This window comes from Solanum tuberosum, unplaced genomic scaffold (assembly GCF_000226075.1).
Source record: "Solanum tuberosum cultivar DM 1-3 516 R44 unplaced genomic scaffold, SolTub_3.0 scf00091, whole genome shotgun sequence".
Taxonomy (NCBI): domain Eukaryota; kingdom Viridiplantae; phylum Streptophyta; class Magnoliopsida; order Solanales; family Solanaceae; genus Solanum; species Solanum tuberosum.
In genome coordinates this window covers 453,812-474,797 of record NW_006239016.1, presented here as the reverse complement: position 1 = coordinate 474,797, position 20,986 = coordinate 453,812, and the positions used below count along the sequence as shown (strand labels likewise).

General features: G+C 29.5%; 2 protein-coding genes across 2 annotated transcripts; both read left to right on the top strand.

The window, feature by feature from the left end:
- Nucleotides 1-878: 878 nt before the first annotated feature.
- On the top strand, nt 879-2,483 carry LOC102599370 (arogenate dehydratase/prephenate dehydratase 6, chloroplastic-like). The gene has a single exon (XM_006347164.2). It carries the CDS (start codon nt 1,029-1,031, stop codon nt 2,328-2,330), a length of 1,302 nt encoding a protein of 433 aa, XP_006347226.1. The 5' UTR covers nt 879-1,028; the 3' UTR covers nt 2,331-2,483.
- A 10,155-nt stretch (nt 2,484-12,638) lies between these two features.
- On the top strand, nt 12,639-13,913 carry LOC102598821 (putative phytosulfokines 6). Its single transcript, XM_006347162.2, has 3 exons — nt 12,639-12,913; nt 13,112-13,191; nt 13,527-13,913. Exons 1-3 carry the CDS (start codon nt 12,802-12,804, stop codon nt 13,638-13,640), a joined length of 306 nt encoding a protein of 101 aa, XP_006347224.1. The 5' UTR covers nt 12,639-12,801; the 3' UTR covers nt 13,641-13,913.
- The last annotated feature ends 7,073 nt before the right edge of the window (nt 13,914-20,986 follow it).

Genomic DNA, 20,986 nt, shown 5'->3' with positions numbered 1-20,986 from the left:
TGATTATGAGTACCTAAATTCAAAATGTTGCACGATTTGTCAATCCGTCGGAACCACACACAAAACAAAGAAAACAATAATGTGGTCATCCATACATATATTTTAAGTTGAAATTTGAGATATTAAGTTTTTAAAATTATGGTTGGACATAAATTTTACAATCTCAAAAAATTGAATTTATGTTTATACGTGCATTTTACAGAGTTTTCATATGGTCATAGATTTTAAAGTTAAAAACTTGAAAATTTGAATTGTATTTAAAATTTAAAGTCATGTTTGGACATACGTTTTACTTAAATCAAAATTTCAAAATCTGACCAAACAAATATTTGAAAATATATTTTCAAAATCTAATCCAAAATCTGTAATTAAATACTAGTGAAATAATATGTAGGCATAAAACATAAATGTGCTTTTAAACTTGAGGTCAATTGTCATCTATGCCTTCCTCCAAAATGTGTATAACTAGACACTTAAACTTATACTCCTATTAAATTGAATATGTAGACACACGTTCTTCATGCGTCGTAAATAACAAAATATAAATAATTTAAATATATCTCATACGAATTATCATCTATAATGCTTTTATACAAATATAAATAAGTAGATACATGTGTACATCCAAAATTAAAAAATATACCTGTGAACTTAAATCAAGTCAGGACAAAGAAAACATAAATAAAATACAAAAAATAATATATATATATATATATATATATACGAAGGTATTATTATATGTATAGAGAGAAAAGAGAAATACTAGTAGGAGAAAGGAAAAGGGGAGGGGGTAGGTGTAAGATTGACCGAACGACTATCGCACACCACCATATTCTCAAGTCTTCTGTTTTCATCAATACCTACCAGTCTACCCACTAATATATAAACCCCCCTTTCCCTTCTTTTATTTCTCAGCTTGCACGTTCCCTTCCTAAAAGAGAACTACAAGCTTCAATCTTTACTCTTTCAATTCATTTCGTTACTCAAATAATATAGATTTATTTTCAATTTAACGAGATTAAATCAAAATGCATACCATTACTCCGTCATCGGGTGTGAGTCTCAAATCCTTAGTCCGGCAAACATCGCCGCCGCCGGGTCAGATCAACCGGTTCGTACCGGCTCGACTCGTTGTCCAATGCGGGTACCGGTTTGACTCAGCCAACACGAACGCTAGTACTGTGCATACCAACGGTGTTCCGGCGAGCAACAACTTCGCCGGCCATGTCGGAGCGTCAAGAGCTGACTGGCAGAGCTCTTGCGCTATTCTGGCTAGCAAGGTTGTTTCGCAGCAGCAGGATACTGAGAAAACAGGTGGAGCTGGTGAGATTACTGTCGTGAACGGACACAAAACACTGGATCTCGTTCCTATTGATAACAATCTCCCCAAGCCGCTCACGATTACTGATCTCTCTCCTGCGCCGTTGCACGGCTCGCAGCTTCGTGTGGCCTACCAAGGAGTACCTGGCGCGTATAGTGAAGCTGCTGCTGGAAAGGCTTATCCTAAATGTGAAGCCATACCTTGCGATCAATTTGAAGTTGCATTTCAAGCCGTGGAACTCTGGATCGCAGATCGTGCAGTACTCCCTGTAGAAAATTCTCTTGGAGGTTCAATTCACCGCAACTACGATCTCCTCCTCCGTCACCGTCTCCACATAGTCGGCGAAGTCCAACTTCCCGTTCATCACTGCCTCTTAGCTCTTCCAGGCGTTCGTAAAGAGTACCTGACCAGAGTCATCAGCCATCCACAAGCCTTAGCCCAGTGTGAGCTCACTCTCACAAAACTCGGCCTAAACGTAGTGCGTGAAGCCGTCGACGACACCGCCGGAGCTGCGGAGTACATCGCCGCCAACAACCTCCGTGACACAGCCGCAATCGCGTCCGCTCGCGCCGCAGAACTCTACGGTCTACAGATCCTGTCCGAAGGAATCCAGGACGATTCAAGCAACGTGACTCGATTCGTGATGTTAGCCAGAGAACCAATAATTCCACGAACCGATCGTCCATTCAAGACGAGTATAGTTTTCGCACACGACAAAGGAACGAGTGTACTGTTCAAGGTGCTATCAGCTTTCGCTTTTAGGAATATCAGCTTGACGAAGATCGAGTCTCGGCCACATCGTAACCGGCCGATTCGATTGGTGGATGATGCGAATGTGGGAACGGCAAAGCATTTTGAATACATGTTCTATGTAGATTTTGAAGCGTCAATGGCGGACGTGAGGGCACAGAATGCGTTGGCTGAAGTTCAGGAGTTCACATCTTTCTTGAGGGTATTGGGTAGCTATCCTATGGATATGACCCCATGGTGTCCATCTAGGGAAGAGTAACAATTCTTTTTCCTACTCAAAATATGAGACGTGAACAAATAATTATTTTCTTTAATTTGTAATTATATTTTCCGAATTAGGAAAAATACAAGCAATTTAAGTTTAATTCCATTTAAATTTTCTTTCTCTATACTATTGATTTAATTTTCGGGACGTATGATTTCACACTTAAATAAATGAAGGTAGAAATGAATGTTTAAGAATTTAAGTTCAATTTCAATTATTGACGAGATATTGTCCTGGTAAATATAATTACGTAAAAGAGTTAAATGTTTTTGTCCTTTTGATGCTTTATTGTGTCCCTAATATATTTGGTGTTTGGTGAATTTTGAATGTAAGTGTTTTTTTTTTCTTTAGACAAAACAAAAGAGTTGGACATGTTTGATTGTAATTTTTTTTTAAAAAAAGTAATTATTGTTTTCAAAAATGAAAAATATTTTTTGAAAATTAAACTTGTGTTTATGAATACAAATTCATACAAATTGTGAATATTTTAAAGTGAACATAGTTTTACTAATTAGATTTGTGTTTATGAAAAAAATTCCTGGCTAAAAGCCTCCTCAGGAAGTTAGGTGGGATTAATGAATCTGATTTAGCTTTGACGTATGAGTTAGTGGTGGCTGCTTTCCTTCTTTCTTTTTCCTCATTCGTGTAATGTTCATTTTTTAAAGTCTCAACTACTTTTTCTTGACTTGTTCTGCTTTCATGGCGGCTGCGTCATACAAGGCATTTACCTACTTTTTTTTTAATCGAGAAAATACGTCCTTTTTCTTCTTTAAATAGAAAAATGACATATCCTAAAAGGATTTTGAATGAAACTGGCAGGTAGGAGTAGATGCCCATATAGGGAAAAAGATCTAATATACTCCTCAACTTTATCATTTAGATCTAATATATCTCTCGTTATAAAAGTAGCTCATATAGGATTTATGGATCGGAGCATAGAATGTATACCAAATACTAAACTTCACAAGGCAAGGCACCACTTCCCTCAATCTTGTCCGTCACAAAGAACACTCTCTCCTTTTCCTGAATAACCTTATTCCTAATTTTGTCACTCCTAATATGTCCACACATTTATCTCAATATCTTTATCTCCACAACATAAATCTTCTGAACATGAGATTTCACCATGGATTTTATAAAGTTAGAGTTTATCATAGTGATCCAAGGCAATTTAAAATCAAATTATAACGACAAAGACATGTATAGACATTGAATTTTTGCGGACTCTACAAGACGTGTTCAATTCGAATTGGGACACTAGAAGATGTGTTCAGTTTTAATTAGAATTCTTGGAGGTTACTCAACCCTAAACCCTAATTTATGCATATATAAAGGGTACTAAATTCCCTTAAAAGACATCTCAAAATATCCCATAAACTCTTGAGTATTTTTAAAGATCAAGATCTCGAATATTCCACAAAAATCATAGAATATTCATATAGAGGTCAAATCTAAATCATCTTAGTTCGAGAAATACGCCACTAATGGCCCTCGAATCATGGATAAATTATACTCGCAATCTTGATGAATAAAATTATGTTTCTTCTTATTTTATTGTGATTACAATTTATTTTCTGTCACTTTAAAATTTGTTGCAAACTGAATAAGCCAAACTTCATCAAGAACAAAAATTAAACTTTATATCGCAAAATACAAAAATAAATCTAAATCTTTTCCTTGATTTAATTTTGGGAAAGTCTTATTTCACTATCGTGTTGTTGAGGGGAATTGATAGTAAATCATTTTTAAAAATTAGTGTGGTAGGTGGAAATATATATATGCCTGATTAAAACCCCTCAATTGTTAATACATTATGACGCCATACATCATGCCTTATTTTACTTTAAATTAATTTTTTTGACTACATTAACGTCACTCTACTTTACCAATATTATTTCAAAAGTCTTGTTGCTTATAATTAATGAGAGAATCCCAAATTTATATTATCCCCTTATTATTTCTCAAATCCAAAAAAAACAAAAAGAGGGTGTGGTGGAATTTAATCAAAAATTTATACAACATTTATAAGTATTATAATTTATAGTATATAACAATTGCAAGAAGAGTTTAATACTATCATTTATCTTCTTAGTTTTTTTTTTATATAAAAAAAGACAAATTATTTATGGAAATAACATATGGGAAAAAATAACTTTATAAAGACACAAATCAGTGGATGAGTATTAAACAAAAGAGGGTTTGGTGGGTTTTGATCAACATTTATACAACATTTAATCTGATGGAGAAGTCTTAATGAATTGTCACTGCGTCGAAAATAACCTTTAGCGACATTTAAATAATGATAATAGGTTAAATTGCCGCTGAATATATATTTTTAGTAACAATTAACATTTTTTGCAAATGTCCTAAAAGCCTCTAGCGACATTAGATTTAATTGCAATTAATTAATGCTGATAAAGATTTTAACATTCGTCGTTAATATGTTATTTATTGTCGCTAAATTTTATTTTATTTTTGTTGTAGTGTGTTTGTATAAATATTATATATAACAATTGCAGGAAGAGTTTAATATCGTTTATCATCTTAGCTTTTATTAAAAAAAGACAAATTATTTATGGAAATAACATATGGGAAAAAATAACTTAAAAAAGATACTAATCAGTGGAGGAGTATTAAACAAAAATGACAGGATCTTATCCATGATTATAGCTAATTAGTCCTCAAGTGATTTGCTAATTTCCAACCATAAATTAAGTCGGCCACTTATTTTCTGTTTATTAAATAATCACAACTACCTTTGTGAGAAATACAGGAGTAGATTTAAAAAAATAAATACTATATTTTAAGAAGCTAAAAACTTTCATTTCATTTTCAATTTTCAGCTGTGGCTACTCATGAGTTAGGTTTGGATCATAATAATAAAACAAACATTAAAAAAGAGAAGTACAATAGCAAGCTACCAAAAAGATGGTAATGGTTCTAATCAAAAGTTGTTGATGATGGCTGACACCATGACCAAGTATTAAATTTGATGCCATCAAATGAGCCTTTCGGGATGAATTCAAAAGATTTAAAGTTTGTTGATTTATACAACGATCTTAAATTAATATTATATTAATAATAACTAATTTATGATATTATTTTTGATAAATTTGGACATAAGTTATTAAATTCATGACATGAACATATAACCAACCCTTTATATTCGTGCCAAATCTTCTATTTGGTGTTTTCCTTAAGAAGTAAATTATTAACATATGTTGAGTGTAAAAAATGTATTCCTCTAACACAGTTAAATTTGTTGAGTGTCTAAATAAAGTCTTACATTGACATATTAAACAAAAATGAAGCTGCTTATAAGGTATGGCCTTTTTGGATAATACTGATTTGGCTCAAATGCCAAATTGGATATTATCATATCATTTTAAAAGAATCTTTAAACTATTTTAGCTAAAAATAATTAGGTATAACATGTTGTTAATCATATTTTTCAAATATAAGTTCATACTAATGAGTAATATGATAGACAACTATTTTGAAAAATGTACATTAAGATATTATAAAAGTAAAACCTTCTATAAGATTTATGGATGGCTATGAGTATATATTGACAAATTCCACTCAAAGTGTGAATAGGTTTAGATTCTTGATTTTTCCTAATGCATAGTTCTTTTAAAAATAGTTGGTGAACTCAAAGTTAATGTCTTGAGACTTGATACCTTTAAAATATCTTTTTGAAAACTTTCATTAAAACCCCTTAATAACTATTTTAATTCAAAGTTAGCCTTACCTACCATTTATTAGGCTCATTTATTAAACCTACCCTTCTTGCACACCAGGGTATTTGGAGAGAAAACAACCACATCATCATAATTTCATATATGAAGTATGAGAAGGATAGTGTGTATGTAAATCTTATTTCTATCTTAAGAATTAGATAAATTATTTCTGATAAATCCTCGACACAAAACATATTGGAAAGCATGACAAATAATAAGGAAAACATCTCGAACAATTGGTTGAACTTATATATTCTCCCCTCAATTTTGTAATTATATTCATTAATATAAAGATCACACCATCATAGTGATAAAATAAAAATAAAAAAAGGAATAAAAAGAAAAGCATGGAAATTAATATTGTGCAAAAAAGAACATAAAAGAATACGTTAGTAACAATACAAGGAACAATAGATAATAGTAGAAGATGAAATAAGATTACCTTTGAGGCAATTTTACTTTTAAAAGAAAATGGCTGTATTATAATTTGTTGTGCAATTTAAGGAAACTATAATTAATTAGAAGATATATGGATATTATCTTTTATTGCATAACCTAATTAACAATTACAATATGAATGGTAATTGTAAAAATTGTCACCTTCATGAGAAGTTTGTTGAAATGATAAAATATAATTCTTTAATTGGAAGTTATGATGATGAGTCAAGTTGATTAAAAAATAAATATTGACTATGTCACTTAAAATGGTTGTTGTTCAAAAAGTTGGTGGAAGGACTGCCCTAATAAGTCTAGTTGAGTTTTATTCAAAGAAATTTCTATAGTGGATTTTGTAAGAGAGAGGACATGTTTATCTTAAGTTTATTAGAAAAATTAATTACTCTTAGTGGGGTTTTACATCATTTCTTTAAAGTGATTAGATGGAGTTCCACACACTAAATAATTATTTAAGGAAATAAGTAAGTAATATACTGAATTAGTCTACCTTAATTTTAATCATATAAATAATAAAATCATACTGGAAAAATTGTAAACCTATTCTTGAACCCAAATAATAGTGTTAAGTATTAATTAGAATGTATAATCTCATGCATGTTGATGTCTTATACTTTAAATTGTTTAATTGTGTAAAATCAAATGTATCACTATGAAAGAAAAAGATCTATATATTAACTGAGTCTATTTCTTACTCATGCTAATACGTTTACTTAAAGTTTTATAATATCTAAGAGTCTATAATTACTCCTATTTGTCAAAGTACTGAAAATTTCTATGCCAATGAAAAATAAACAAATTTAATGATAATTTTTACTCCATCCTTTCACTTTTATTTGTCACATTTCATTTCACAAAGTCAATTTGACAAATATTATTTGGTCCTAAATTGAATTAAACTAAATGAAAAATACTATAAACTTCAATTATTCTCATAATATTATAATTAAAAAATTTATCTTAAAATATTGGTCAAAGTTCATTCTATTTGACTCGTGAGAAGGAAAATGTGACAAGCAATTGTGAATGGAGGGAGTAGTGAAATATAAAAAACTTTTTAATGACTATTAATGATATTTAACAACTTTGATAATAATTATATGAGAAAATACATTATTACCCCATTAAACTTATATCATTTTTTGAAGTAGACACCTTAAGTTTGTGAAAGTCCTATTACCCCACGAAATTATTTCCAATCACAATAAATACACCATTTTAACAACACCTCCAATCTCATTGTCAGCGAGTGTGTCTCACCCCAAATAAAATAATGTATTTTTATTTTTTCCTGCTCCTTTAATAAAGGGTTGGGTAAAATCCAGACCCACTCAAAATCTTGACAGATTCTCTTTTTTATCTTAAACATTTTGTACATAAATCATGACGAAGAAGAACATTCTCGATCATTGGAAAATTTTAGAAATTCCATTGCAGATGTTCATAGAACTTTAACAGTGGTTGATAGAAGAAGCTCCATCATTGGAGAACTTCATAGTGGCAGCTCAAATGGCATCTTCTTTGTTTATGGATACACAAGAATGTGATCAAGTTAAGTAAGCACTATGTGCTCAATGTGATCAAAACCCTCTTCGAAGAAGCAAGACGAACAGATGCATCTCATGACCTTCATCGATCTATCAGTTTATGGAACTCTAAATGGTACGAACATGCATTAGTCTTTGTTGTCCAAGGTGTATTTTTCTACTCATTCCTATTTGGCGTCCCCAAAATTGACTAATCAGATTGTTGGGTACTTAGAGGAAGAAGCAGTAAATTTGTAAACAGACTTTTTTGGTTGATATAGAAAAGGGACTTTTTGGGAACTCGCCAAACTCCAGAAGTTCATATTGCATCTCACGGAGGTTTATAATTGAATTGACATAATAGAATTTTTTTTGGGCTGCAAATGGAGAACTCTTCAATGGCCATCAATGGAGGTTTGTGGAAGATGGAAAGTGGTCTATTTAATAAAGAAAATAAATTTTAAATTGTTGATGCCATGTGGCACTAAAACACTAGTTTAGGGGTTAATTTTGCCTCATTTACGCGTCGCTCAAACTTGAGATCGCACATGATTTGAAAATGGGTTAAAAGGGTGTATTTATCATGGTGAAAAATAGTTTCGTGGGGTAATAGGACCCCTGCAAACTTAAGGTGTCTACTTCAAAAAAGGGTATAAGTTTGATGGGGTAATTATAAGAGAAAACTGTATAAAATAACAAACTATTAATTCAAATTAAATGTTATAACCACAATTTTATTTAATTGTAACCCATATTAAATAGTTGGCATTCGCCTCTCTCCTCAGCGAATCTCACTCGCCACTCTCCTGATCTCGCTCGACAGTCTCTCTCGCCTCTCACTTTATACAAACACAAATGTATAAATTATATTGTGTTTGTATAAAGCGAGAGAAAACTGTATATAGACATATCTTTTCGTTCGCCTCTCTCCCTAGAGAATCACGCTTGCCACGCTCCTAAATCTCACTCGTGGCTCGCCATTCTCACTTTATGCAAACACAAATGCATAAATTGTGTTTGTGTTTGTATAAAGCGAGAGAAAATTGTATATTACAAATACAAATACACATATTTTCGTCGTATACACTTATAATTATACAAATACAGATCTTTCCCTCCCCAGTTTTCTTGTCTTTCTCTTTTTCTCGCTTTATACAAACACAGATTATACAATTGCTCACTTTATACAAACACATATTATACAATTGATTCTTTTGTATATGTATACCGAAATATACATATTAATAATCATAGCAAACATAAAATTTGTTATGGAGCGCAATTATACAAACTATAGTTATAACATACAAATATGATTTTTATGTTTGTTATGATTTACTCAAATTATAATATTATTATTATTTTCTACTGTCCAACCATCAAATACACTTGTATTTGGGCCAATATTCACAGTGGTTTTCCTTCATGGCCCAAGAAGGTTCCCCCTTAGGAGTAATTAGATCAACATCTAATTGGGCTTTAGCCCACATGATCAATATCTAATTGGGCCAACAACAAGCTCTAGTCCATTAATGTCAAAATGGGATGGGCCTGAGGAAACATTATGTGTTGCAAGCAAATTGGTGAATGCGACACACACATGACAAATCGATATAATTTCATGGTATACATAACCTAATTATCCAGTTGATTACTCATAAACCATACATGATCGTCATAATTTAGAGGGTGTTTGGATTGGCTTAAAAGTTGGTCAAACCTACTTTTAAATCAATTTTTGACTTCTGAAAGTGTTTGACAAATATAAAAAAATAACTCAAAAAACGACTTAAAATAAGTTGAGAAGTGTTTGGCAAGGTCAAGAATGTCTTAAAATAAGTTTAAAATGACTTAAAATAAATCAAAAATCAAAAGTAGGTCTCCCCCTACTTTTTATTTTTTGGCTTAAAAGTCACTTCAGTTTGACTTTTTATTTTTGACTTAAAAGCTATTTTTTTAAGTCAATCCAAGCTGACCCTTATACGCTACTAACAAAGAAGAGGAAACAACAAGTTATTTTTCAAAAGTGTGGCATATGAAAGATCGGTATGACTTTATGCTATGATTAATCTAATTATCATGTTGGATTATTCACAAATCATATCGAACCATCATAACATCAAAATTACAAACCAAGAAGAGGAAAAAAATAATCATGCAAGTTGTGACAAATCAATACGACTTCATACTATTCAATCTAATTATCTGAATTAAAGCTACAAAAATTGCAAGATATATGTGATATGCAAGAATAAATCTTGAACTATTGGTTATAAAATAATATGATTGATTAGATGCTATATGGTTGGGATTATAAAACATTTGAAATCTTTAGAAGATCTAATTTTGATGCCAAAGATGTCAAATCCTTAACACTTGTCCAAGCAAAATACAGTTAGTGCTAAACAAAGTAGGGATTCTGTTGTAAAGCCCAAATATAGAAGTGACTTAAATTTGTAATGTCTAGTCTTTAACAAACATAAACTATAGTGGCACTATGTCTGGAAGGCACTCACAAGTCACAATATGAAGAAACAAAGACACCTTTAATTAATCCATAAAATAAAAGAAAAAAAAGTGAAAAGATAAAAGCATCAAAATCATTTGGGAGATTAGATTTGTTTTCAGGGGCAAAGTATTTTTTTAATGAAGCTTCCCCCTTGGAAGTCAAGAATATTCCCTCTTCTATTTGGTGGTCTTATTTACACAAACTCCTTTGAAGTACTTTCTCCGATTTATCGGAAATAGTTTCATATTCTTTTTTACAGACTTCACTTATAAGATTACACTGAAATTATTGTTATATCACATTTTAGAGGATAAACGGTAATTACCTTCTAACTAACATGATTGTTAAAATACTTTTTACACTAGTGGAAAATATGTACATGAAACTTACACTCGAAATTACATAATGCTAGTAGATCATTTTTTGGGTATGATGAAAGTTAACCTCATTGTATGTCATTTATATGGCTTATGACGTATGGACTTTGAAATTTATGAGTTTCAATATCGATATCAAGTTAACACTATAATAATAATAAAATTCACAATTAAGTATTTGTAGATATTAATTAGTAATTTTTTATTGGGTACGGAACAAAAATTACGAATACAAGCCTCTAGTTTAGACCCCATCACTATAAGGGAAAGTCTAATATTTTAAAATTGAATTAGTTTTGTCCTAGGAAATTATGAGATAACGATGTTACGTATTCTCGAAAGGAAGAAGATAAAACCTTATCAAATCGCATTATATTCGCAATATCATATAACGAATCTATGCGGTTGAATTGAAAAGTTGCTACTTTGCAACAACACTTTTTATGACTCGTGAGAATAATTGAATTGGTGTAGCAGATGATATTGCATATGAAAGGCTAACAATTGATTTTCACGTCGATACTTTTCAATCAAGCTTATATTATTGACTTCACGATTTACATATTCTATATAATTTACGAATTATTGTGTAAGAGCGAATTTACGTGCGCTTTAAATAGTAGTGGCTGTAGCTAGAGGGCAGCAATTTCCTAACATTTTCCTGTTCTAACTTTTCTTCTTTTAATTTATCTAAAGGAAAAAAATGTCTACAACTTTCATACAAAGAAGTATCTCATCTCCTTCCATTATGTCAACAAAATACATTTAAGAAAACTGCAAATGGCAGCTAGAATGAAAGAAATAGCGATTCCCAAGACAGTGGATTTTAGTATCTTATCACAGTTTGTTGTAAGAATAAATTATGTGTATAACCAACAAAGATTGCGGTACAATGGTAATTACTTTTTTATCTTTAATTAAAAGTTTTGAGTTTGAATTTCTCTAAGTACGAAGTCGTCTTTGTTATGGAGGACTTTATTTCCAATGTAGAACTTCTCGATACGAATTCATCCAGATACCTTTTTATTTATTATAAACATTTCTGAAACATGTCTGGAGATATAGTTAAAGCCTTACTCAAAATGTTTGTTCAGTAAAACAAATTAAATATAGCCTTGATGGGATGATTAAGATTTATCAATTTTTAGAAATTTTAATTTTTTTATATTATATATGATTTTTTATTTCTTATAGATTTTAAGTTTATTCATCATAAATTTCAATTAATCGAACTAGCGTACTTTATAGTTCATATGTACCTGATGATTAATAAAGAGTGGAAAAGGAGAAAAGATAAGTAGCTAGTGATGTAAATTGTGTCCAAAAGGTTGACTTTTTGATGCTGTCAACCACTATATTACCACATTGAATTTTAGACTCTTTAAATGTTTACTCTACTACTTGGACCACTATACAAATTAAAGTTGAGTGTTGGTCACATGAGAATGCATGGCATGTAAAAAAAGGTAGATGATGGGTGGGTGGGACCAAGATTAATTATCTTATAGAGTAGTATAAAGTAAGTATATATTCTAGGCAGGCGGAGTTAGTAAAGGTTCAGAGGTTCATTTAAATTTTCTTCGATAGAATATTATATTACTTATACAATAGATGTTGATTTTCCTTTTGACTTTTTATGTTTATTTTTTTGTATTTAAATCCTTTATCGAAAATTCTGATTCCACCAACGAGTTATGTGATTGCAATTCCATGAAAGGATTAATAGTGCGCCTTTTTGCATGTTATATATACAAGACACGTTTTCTTTCCACAACCCCTCAATTTATACTATATCTTTCTCTCAATTTTTCAAACCTAAAATTAACAAAGCTATAATTTGTAGTACTACTTATCATACTCATGATGAAGCAATTAAGCATATCATGTTTTCTTGTATTTCTCATCATCTTCCTCTTTGTCTTCCTTTCACCAGCATCATCTTCACGTTATTTCTTATCAACCAGAAGTGAAGGTAATTAACTATAGCTAGCACAATCTAATGCTCTTTCTCGGACTCGAACTCATTATTTTAGGGTGTGGAGGTTGATGAACACTGTTTATCGTCTGAGCAATCCCTTTTATCAAAAAATGTATATTTAATCATATAATCTATACTCTCTTATTTTTTTTTTGCACGTATGTATATGATAAAATTAAGTTTTTGTTGCAGTGAAAGAGTATGTAAAGCATGGGAAAGTCAACTTTCCGTTATATTCAGTTGACCACATGGAAACCAACGATAGCCTAAATGTAAACTTCTTATAATTATTTTTTGTCTTTATTTCTTATGTTTCTTATAAATAGATTCACAACATGTTAGTTATTTTATTACATGACTTTCAGTTTTGCGATTGAGTTAGGTTCAAAGGTTTAATTTTATTTTTTTGTTAAATCATGATATATAGATAAAGATTTAGTTACAATATAATATTATCTGTTTTGAATCAAACCTTTTATGGGATTGGCCAAATTCTCACATGAACTAACTTTTAAACTTGTGAATTGGTCTTTAATTTATATGGTCCATTATATTAACAAAATCATTAATTATTTGACTCTTATATTTTTGTTTTCTTAATTTGTAGAAGCTTATGGGGTTGGAAGAATGTGTTGAAGAAGATGGAGAATGCATGAAGAGAAGGGTAGTTGCAGAAGCTCATCTTGATTACATCTACACTCAAGACCATAATCATCCTTGATAATTAATATATTTAATCCTTTAAGCTAGCTAGTGTTGTCAATAAATTAAAAGGACTAGCTAGATAAGCTTTAAAGACCTTTTATTTTCCACATTAAATAATCTTCCTACCTAATTTTTCCTTTTTGGTGCCATTTCTTTTTCTAAGTTCTATGTTTGACATACAAATGTGGTTTTTATTTGTTTCATCCCAAAAATCTAAACTTGTAACTTTTACTTGTTTATGCTGGACTTTGCATACTCTCTTAAGAAAGTAAGTACATATTTTATCTTAGTATTCATATTAATTAGTTTCTAATCTTATATAATAGACTTCAAAAATGATTTAGAATGAGTATTTAATTTTAAAGGAAAGTGGACAAATAGAAGTGTGGGAAAAAAGTAAGACCCTTAGTCTTTTTGACATGTCATTTGATGTTTTAGCACAAACATTAAGAATATTCTTTGATATGACAGTAAGGTATATAGTTGATTAAATTACCCTTGTTAGTTAATTTCTTCCTTGAATTACATATTAATGAATATTTATGTTTCTTGTAGTAGTAAGCTAAGGGTGAAATTAGACAAAAATATTTAGTGTCTCTTTTTGTTCTCTTAAAGTGACAATACTTGCAATCAGATGATTAGGATGGAGGAGAGTAGAAAGAATGAGAAGGTGGTTTGAAAACATTAATGGGATGTGGTTGTTTGTATGTAGCTTGACAGAGTCGACAAAGGGGAAGTTGGGTGTGGGGGAGATGCATAATAAGTATTTTCTCGTCTCAAATTATTTATCGTATTTTTAAAAAATATATTTATAATTTTCAAGAATAATTATTATAAATAATTTGGGTAGAGTACCTAAAGCCTACCCTAAACTTGACCGAGGTCAATTAGATAGAACTTTCGCCATATCAATTTATGTGACGTCATTTGACTTGACACAAAATTCAATTTAAATATTTTTTCAAAATTTATGTTCTGAAATAAGTTTAAAATGTTTATGTAACTATAAATCATCCATTAATGATAAAATGAGGATTTTAAAATTAAATTGTTATTAAATATAGAAATATAACATTGTTTTTGAATTTTGACTGATTAAGAAGAAATTAACTATTTTTAAAAATTACGATAAATAATTTGAGGAAGTGGAAGAGGAAGAGGAAGCAACTAGCATGATGATGAGATATAAAGTATGGGGAAGTATAAAGAGAAGCTTCCTAACCATTTTATAACTCTAAAATTATGTGAGGCTAGCAGCTAATATATAGCATGCATGACTTTATTATAAGAATTTACTCAAGACAGTTGGGAAGTGACATAGAATTTGATTTGATGATCACATATTTATGTAGAGGCCATAAGTTAGGTGCAGCTATTTTGCATCAGCTAGAGATCAGATGATTGAATTTCTGGACACAAATTGCTCAACACTCTTGAGTTGAAAGCACCGCGCATATAATATAATTTTATGTAAGCAATATCGATATATTATACGTATTATCAGTAAAATTATAGTCAATTAAAATGTGTAACACATGGAAGAACTACATAACATCTCGTTAAAAATCAAGTGTGTAAAATGCTTTACAAAGATTAGGATCATTTGACCATGCAATTTGAAATGGTACATACAATTTCTTTAAATTAGAACATCGAAACGTCTCCTTAGTATCCAATGCTTGTATTGTCAGTGCAAAAAAAGCAAATAGGGGAATATAAAGGTACTTTTATTCATCTTTAAATCCTTTCTCCTGGGAACATGAATCAGATGCTGTTTTTCACTTCGTAGGCAAAGTGCATAAATTTACGTTCAATAAACTTGCTGTTTAATTAAATTAAGTGGAACATCAGCTCTATGTCCATCCATTTCTCAAAGCTATCATCAAAAGTTGCTACCTAGCTATCACATTTTATTGACTTAAAAAAAAGAGCAGCAATAACACTTATCTAATCAAAATAAATTCGATAGGTAATTAATTATACATTATTCATAAAAAAATAATATTGAATAAATTACCAAAAACTCAAAATAATAAAAAAATTGTTCAGAGTGGGATATGAACACACGGCCTTTCGGACCAGAACCTTTATCTGACGCCTTAGACCAACTCAGCCATCTCAACATGATTTAATAGTAACTCTTGATGTTGCATTATATACATTTATACGTCTTAATTGAAACTCAAAAGATTTAATCCACAAAAAAAGGGAAAATTGTATGAAATAGCAAACTATTAATTCAAATTAAATGCTATAGCCATAGTTTATTTTAATTGTAATTCGCAGCAAACATCCCCTTTTTTTGCCATCTGATTGGGTATACAATTAGTCATTTTATACATTTCGGTATAAAATTGTGTTTTTGTTTGTATAAATCGAGAGAAAAGTGTATATACAAATACAAATACATATATTTTCGTCCTATACACTTATAATATACAAATACCGATCTTATTATACAAATTACAATGTATAAATGAATTTATACAAAATAGAACAATTTGTATAAAATTGGATGTTTGTAGCGAATTATACAAATCAAAAGCTCCATAGCAAACATAAAATTTGCTATGAAGCGCAAATATACAAACTATAGATATAACATACAAATCTAATTTTTATGTTTGCTATATGTGAAAGTTGCTCTAAAAAAAAGCCCAATATTAAACGTTTTGGACAAAAAAAATTAAATTCAAATAAAACTGTATCATAAAAATTATGTTGTGTGCTTTCTGATTAACAGGCTAGTAATATTGACAAATATTTTACGTAATGAAAGCATCGACCCGAATGGCCCATACTCAACTGGACTATTAGCCTCATATTCGTTTCCTCAATTTTGTAAGTTGTTATTATTCAAATTTGTGACACTTGTTCGATTTAAATATCAACATACGGAGTCATAGAAAAGAAAATACGTAAAGCCTAATAAGCGAGTCATGCTTTCTCTTTATTATTTTTGTTCTCCCAATTTTTACCCACGCTTACTGCCCCAAAAAGACATACACTCATTAATTAAACACAAATAAAAAGGATTGGAGAAATTATTAATCATAACAACTCCTGATCCCTGCGTTGTCATGATAATCTTAAGTCTTAAGGTTTGTACATCACAATCTGACCATATTATTATTATATTATTAATAATTATAATAATGGTGTTAGTTGAAGTCTTAGCAAGTATGCTTAGTTCCATTATTTTAAAAAGAACAACTCATTTCACTTGTTTAATTTGCACGAGACTTAAAGATTTTTAAAAATATACATATAATTCGTCTTGTTGATATAAAACATATGAACTTAGATTGTTTGATATTAACTTTTGACTAGTTCTAAAATGTAAAAAACTACTCCAATATTTGTTTGTTGATATAATCATTCCATTCATTTTAATTTGTCCAACATATTAAAAATAAATGTCAAAAAATTTGAGAGAGAATTTATTCTTAGTTCCTAATTTTTCCTTATTATTAATTATAGCATTTTTCAATGCATTTATCAAAACAATGAATTTATTGTAGGTATTGAAAGGTGATATTGTAAAACTATCACTCTTGTTATATATTATTCCTTAAGAGGTATATCAAGTCATTATTGGACAAGTAAAAATAAACAAAGTGAGTACATACAATACTCTTATTATTTAGTATTAGAGACACATCCAAAAATTTTAGAACATAAGCGCACCACTAAAAAAAAGCATGAAGTAGGAATCAAGTATGTCATTTAGCCTTCTTATAACATATATACCAACAGATGATAATATATCAATTTTAGAAAATATAAAAATATAAAATTTTACGGAGAGACCACAAGAGCCAGGACACAAAAGGGAAAAATAATCTTACTTAAAATTTGAGGCGCAAAGAATCTCATGTGATTTTTTGATAGTCCTTGTTCTGTTTATTCCATCGCCAAATTAGAGTGGATTCATATATCAGATTTCAGACATGCAAGGGTCCTCACTTTACCGAAAACTATAGTGTTGCTTTATTTACCCCGGCGAAATCAAAATTTTTGAGTTACGAACTAGCTAATGAAAATTCGACATATTTTATATATAATATATAAATAAAACAGTTCTAATAATGTACAAATAATATAATATTTCATTACAGGAGGTTACCCTGACTACAAGGTGGCTCTGTCCCTGTTTATTTGTACCATCTTTAACATATAAAATGTATAAAAGATATCGTGTCATAACAAAAGATATTTAGAAATAATCTCTTAAACGTTAAAAAAAATACTATAATATTAAATAACATGAAAGCTACATGTTATATAGTTGCAATGGATATATAATATTTGACATCATGGGTTTTAAAATATTAAATGAGAGAATTTTCATAATTTATTATATTCCCTACCCAAGATCCCCACAACTTCCCTAGCAAAAATAAAGCAGGGGGCAAACAATTTGGCAACTACAAATGCTAACACAATTGTATATATCTGCCACCAAATTAATGTGGATATATATTGGCAAATACCCATCGTATTCTTTAACAATGGGGACAGAAATGAACTTGGATTAACTTTGTTTTAGCAATATTGATCAATTGAATTTATATTTTATTGAAGGATACTAATTATAACATCATGTACGATGCCTAATGCAATTCATTACGAAAGTATTTAAGTTATATACATTATCGATCCAAAAAATTCTTACACGTAACTTATACAATTTAATTATTTACTATATTTATTAATCAAACATAAGGTGTTGCTAATTTATTTTTCATTTTACCATTTCAGGCAACTTAATCATCCATAAGTTGAAAAGAACGTCTCATCGATCTTATTTGCTGTAAGCATGATCCTTAAACAAAATTACAAAATTCAGTCTATTCCCATAGTAAATATTCTTGGAATTTTGTTCTTGTTTTTTTTTGTTTATGGACTAGTCTAGACTCTCTTATGGATGATCAGTACGAAATTAAAAATTTTGTTACGAATGTTCATGATTGAATATGAACGTATAGAAAATACTTTTAAAATTTATATACACTTACATATATATATATATATATATATATATATATATATATATATATATATATATATATATATATATATATATATATATATATATATATATATATATATATATATATATATATATATATATATATATATATATATATATATATATATATATATATATATATATATATATATATATATATATATATATATATATATATATATATATATATATATATATATATATATATATATATATATATATATATATATATTTGTACACGTGTCTGAGCACAGGGGTAACCCCCACCCCCTCCTTTTTAATTTTTTTGCTTTGTCATTTTTCAATTATTATATACTGGTAGTGTATATATACGTGATGTGTGCCTTATAATTTGCCAGCTAATGCTTTACTCACTTTTCATTTTTTGTTTCTTTCTGTTTATTATATATAGTTATACATTTAAAAGAGTTTTCTTGATTGCTCACTTAATTGTTAGTGAACAGTGTTAACTGTTATAATAAAGGCAGTAACTTTCTGCCTTTCCAATATCAAAATAATACTTCATTTGATTAAAAGCATAAGATTAAAGAAATTGTGAACAAAATAATGACACAATATAATTAAATTGAAAAAAGAACATTTTGGTAGAGGGTCAAGATCAAGGGCCTAGCTAATTAACTAGCATTGGTCCAAATTGCATTTAAAAATTCATTCAATATATACATATCATTAATTCAGAATCTAATAATTTTAAAAGATTAAAATCACTCGAATTCATAAATTTAAAGTCTAGCTCGGCTTCTGAATTCAAGATCATTATATTAAATTTCTACCGTCTAGGTGAAAGAACCTCGATGCCTTTGCCTTTTGCTCTACAGTAACTACAACGACTTAAATGGTGTTAAATTTATTCGATATAAATTCAAATTAATGAATTATTAAAATTTTTAAAAATAAATACAATAAATATATCTTTTAATGATAGAATATAAAGAATAAAAGAATCACAGTTTAGGTCAAAGCAGCTAAAAAAATTCTCTGTCCACTAATTTGCCTCCTTGTTCCACTACCTAAAATCTTACTTTTCCACCATCTTCACGTGTCATTCAGTAATGCTGTCTAACCTCTAAAAGTTTTTTTGGTCAATAATAAATTAGTACTAAAGATATTTTATTATTTTTATGTTAAATTATTAAATAGTGTTGTGTTGGATTTAATGAAAAATAGTGTTTTTTAATAGTGTATATATCACAAGTAGCTGCATAGTGATGATTTTAATATTTTTATATTCATCATTCAAAACATATTTTTAAATTTAAAGTTTCTTAATAAAGGTGAACCAAAACGATGCTACGTGGATGACTAGCTCATAAGACTAGCTACAAGTGTCTTAAAGGTAAGCCCGTTTGGATTGGCTTAAAAAGAAGTAGTTTTTAAGTTAAAAATAAAAAGTTAAACTAAAATGATTTTTAAGTCAAAAAATAAAAAGTTCAAAGAGACCTATTTTTGGTTTCTGACTTATTCTAAGTTATTTTTGACTTATTTTAAGTCATTTTTTACCTTGTCAAACACTTCGTAACTTATTTTAAGTCATTTTTTGACTTATTTTAAGTTATTTTTTTATATTTGTCAAACACTTTCAAAAGTAAAAAACTGACTTAAAAGTAGGTTTGACCGATTTTTAAGCCAATCCAAACGGGCTCTTAAAGGTTGGTTTTATCAAAAAAATGTTGTGATACTAAATGAAATTTGGGCATAACTAAAGATTAAAATTAAGTTAAAAATGTTGGTTATCCAAAATCATATAAAGATATCGTATTACCAAAAAAAAAGTGGTTTAGTGAATGGATTTGTTTCTTCTTTAATTAGATTTGAGTTCTAAGTATAGAAAAATATTTGAAAAAACCTTATAAGACACCAATTCAAATATAATTGGACTTTAATGTGGATATTGAACACCAAATAATACCTTAAACTAAAGGATCGTTTGGTTGGAAACAAGTTATCTCAGGATTAATTATCCTGCAATTAGTTATCATGGGATAACTTATCTGACCATGTATAAATAACTTATGTCATCACTATAATATAAATGATGGGATAAATTATCCTAAACATCACAACCAAATAAAACACCAAATTTTTTTCCTAAAACTATTTATTTTTATTTCACACACGAAACGACTCTTTGGTTGACTTGAAAAGGACAATCTTTTACGCAGAATTCTCTAATGTGCAAGTCTTTGTATCTATCCACCGATCACTTTGCCTACGTGTTGAGACATCACGAATCTTCCAATCACATTTGTCCATTTTAATATGACATGGCAAATGGATGCCACTCCTACTTTACTTTTATAATGACCCCC

What these genes read in the sequence shown, in the direction of transcription:
- LOC102599370 (XM_006347164.2), top strand. Translation starts at nt 1,029, where the DNA reads ATGCATACCATTACTCCGTCATCGGGTGTGAGTCTCAAATCCTTAGTC.
- LOC102598821 (XM_006347162.2), top strand. Translation starts at nt 12,802, where the DNA reads ATGATGAAGCAATTAAGCATATCATGTTTTCTTGTATTTCTCATCATC. An exon ending in CTTATCAACCAGAAGTGAAG is followed by an intron (nt 12,914 to 13,111) that starts GTAATTAACTAT and finishes TTTTTGTTGCAG; the next exon opens with TGAAAGAGTATGTAAAGCAT. An exon ending in AAACCAACGATAGCCTAAAT is followed by an intron (nt 13,192 to 13,526) that starts GTAAACTTCTTA and finishes CTTAATTTGTAG; the next exon opens with AAGCTTATGGGGTTGGAAGA.